The sequence below is a fragment of the Apaloderma vittatum genome, unplaced genomic scaffold (assembly GCF_000703405.1).
Source record: "Apaloderma vittatum isolate BGI_N311 unplaced genomic scaffold, ASM70340v1 scaffold28198, whole genome shotgun sequence".
Taxonomy (NCBI): Eukaryota; Metazoa; Chordata; class Aves; order Trogoniformes; family Trogonidae; genus Apaloderma; species Apaloderma vittatum.
The window spans coordinates 5,015-5,380 of record NW_009731671.1 but is presented as its reverse complement, the minus strand read 5'-3'; the positions used below and the strand labels follow the sequence as shown (position 1 = coordinate 5,380).

General features: G+C 58.5%; 1 protein-coding gene across 1 annotated transcript in view; it reads right to left on the bottom strand.

Annotated features, from left to right (window-relative positions):
- The window catches only part of NEK8 (NIMA-related kinase 8), a gene marked incomplete at its 5' end in the record, with an annotated part of 10,095 nt that overhangs the window by 4,718 nt on the left and 5,011 nt on the right, over positions 1–366 (bottom strand). The window contains one exon of the mRNA XM_009875288.1: positions 154–230. Coding sequence (XP_009873590.1) covers positions 154–230 — 77 coding nt within the window. The remainder of the gene's footprint in view (positions 1–153; positions 231–366) is intronic.

Here is a 366-nt window from a genome sequence, read left to right as displayed (position 1 = left end):
AACAGCAACCACAAGGCAGCTCTTGACTTCCCCCACGCTCAAAGGGATCATTGTGTAGGGGGGGCGGGAAGAGAGAAAGAGAGAGGCAGGTTGGGTCTTTTAAAACCTGCAGTGACAGGGAGAGGAGGGGCGCCCGGCACCCTCACGACAAACCTGGCTTACGTCCGTGAAGTTTCCGTGCCCCAAACAGCCATTGCTGCCGCTGCCGAAAGTCATTATTATCCCCCTGTCTGGAAAAGCAGAAATAAGTGGTGTTACCGGCACACGTGAGGCCCTGCAGGGCACACGCAGCCCGTGGGGCTGGCCCTGGCTCCCAGGACAGCAGCTCTGCTTGGAGCCACTCTGACTCATAAGTCGATCACCGGG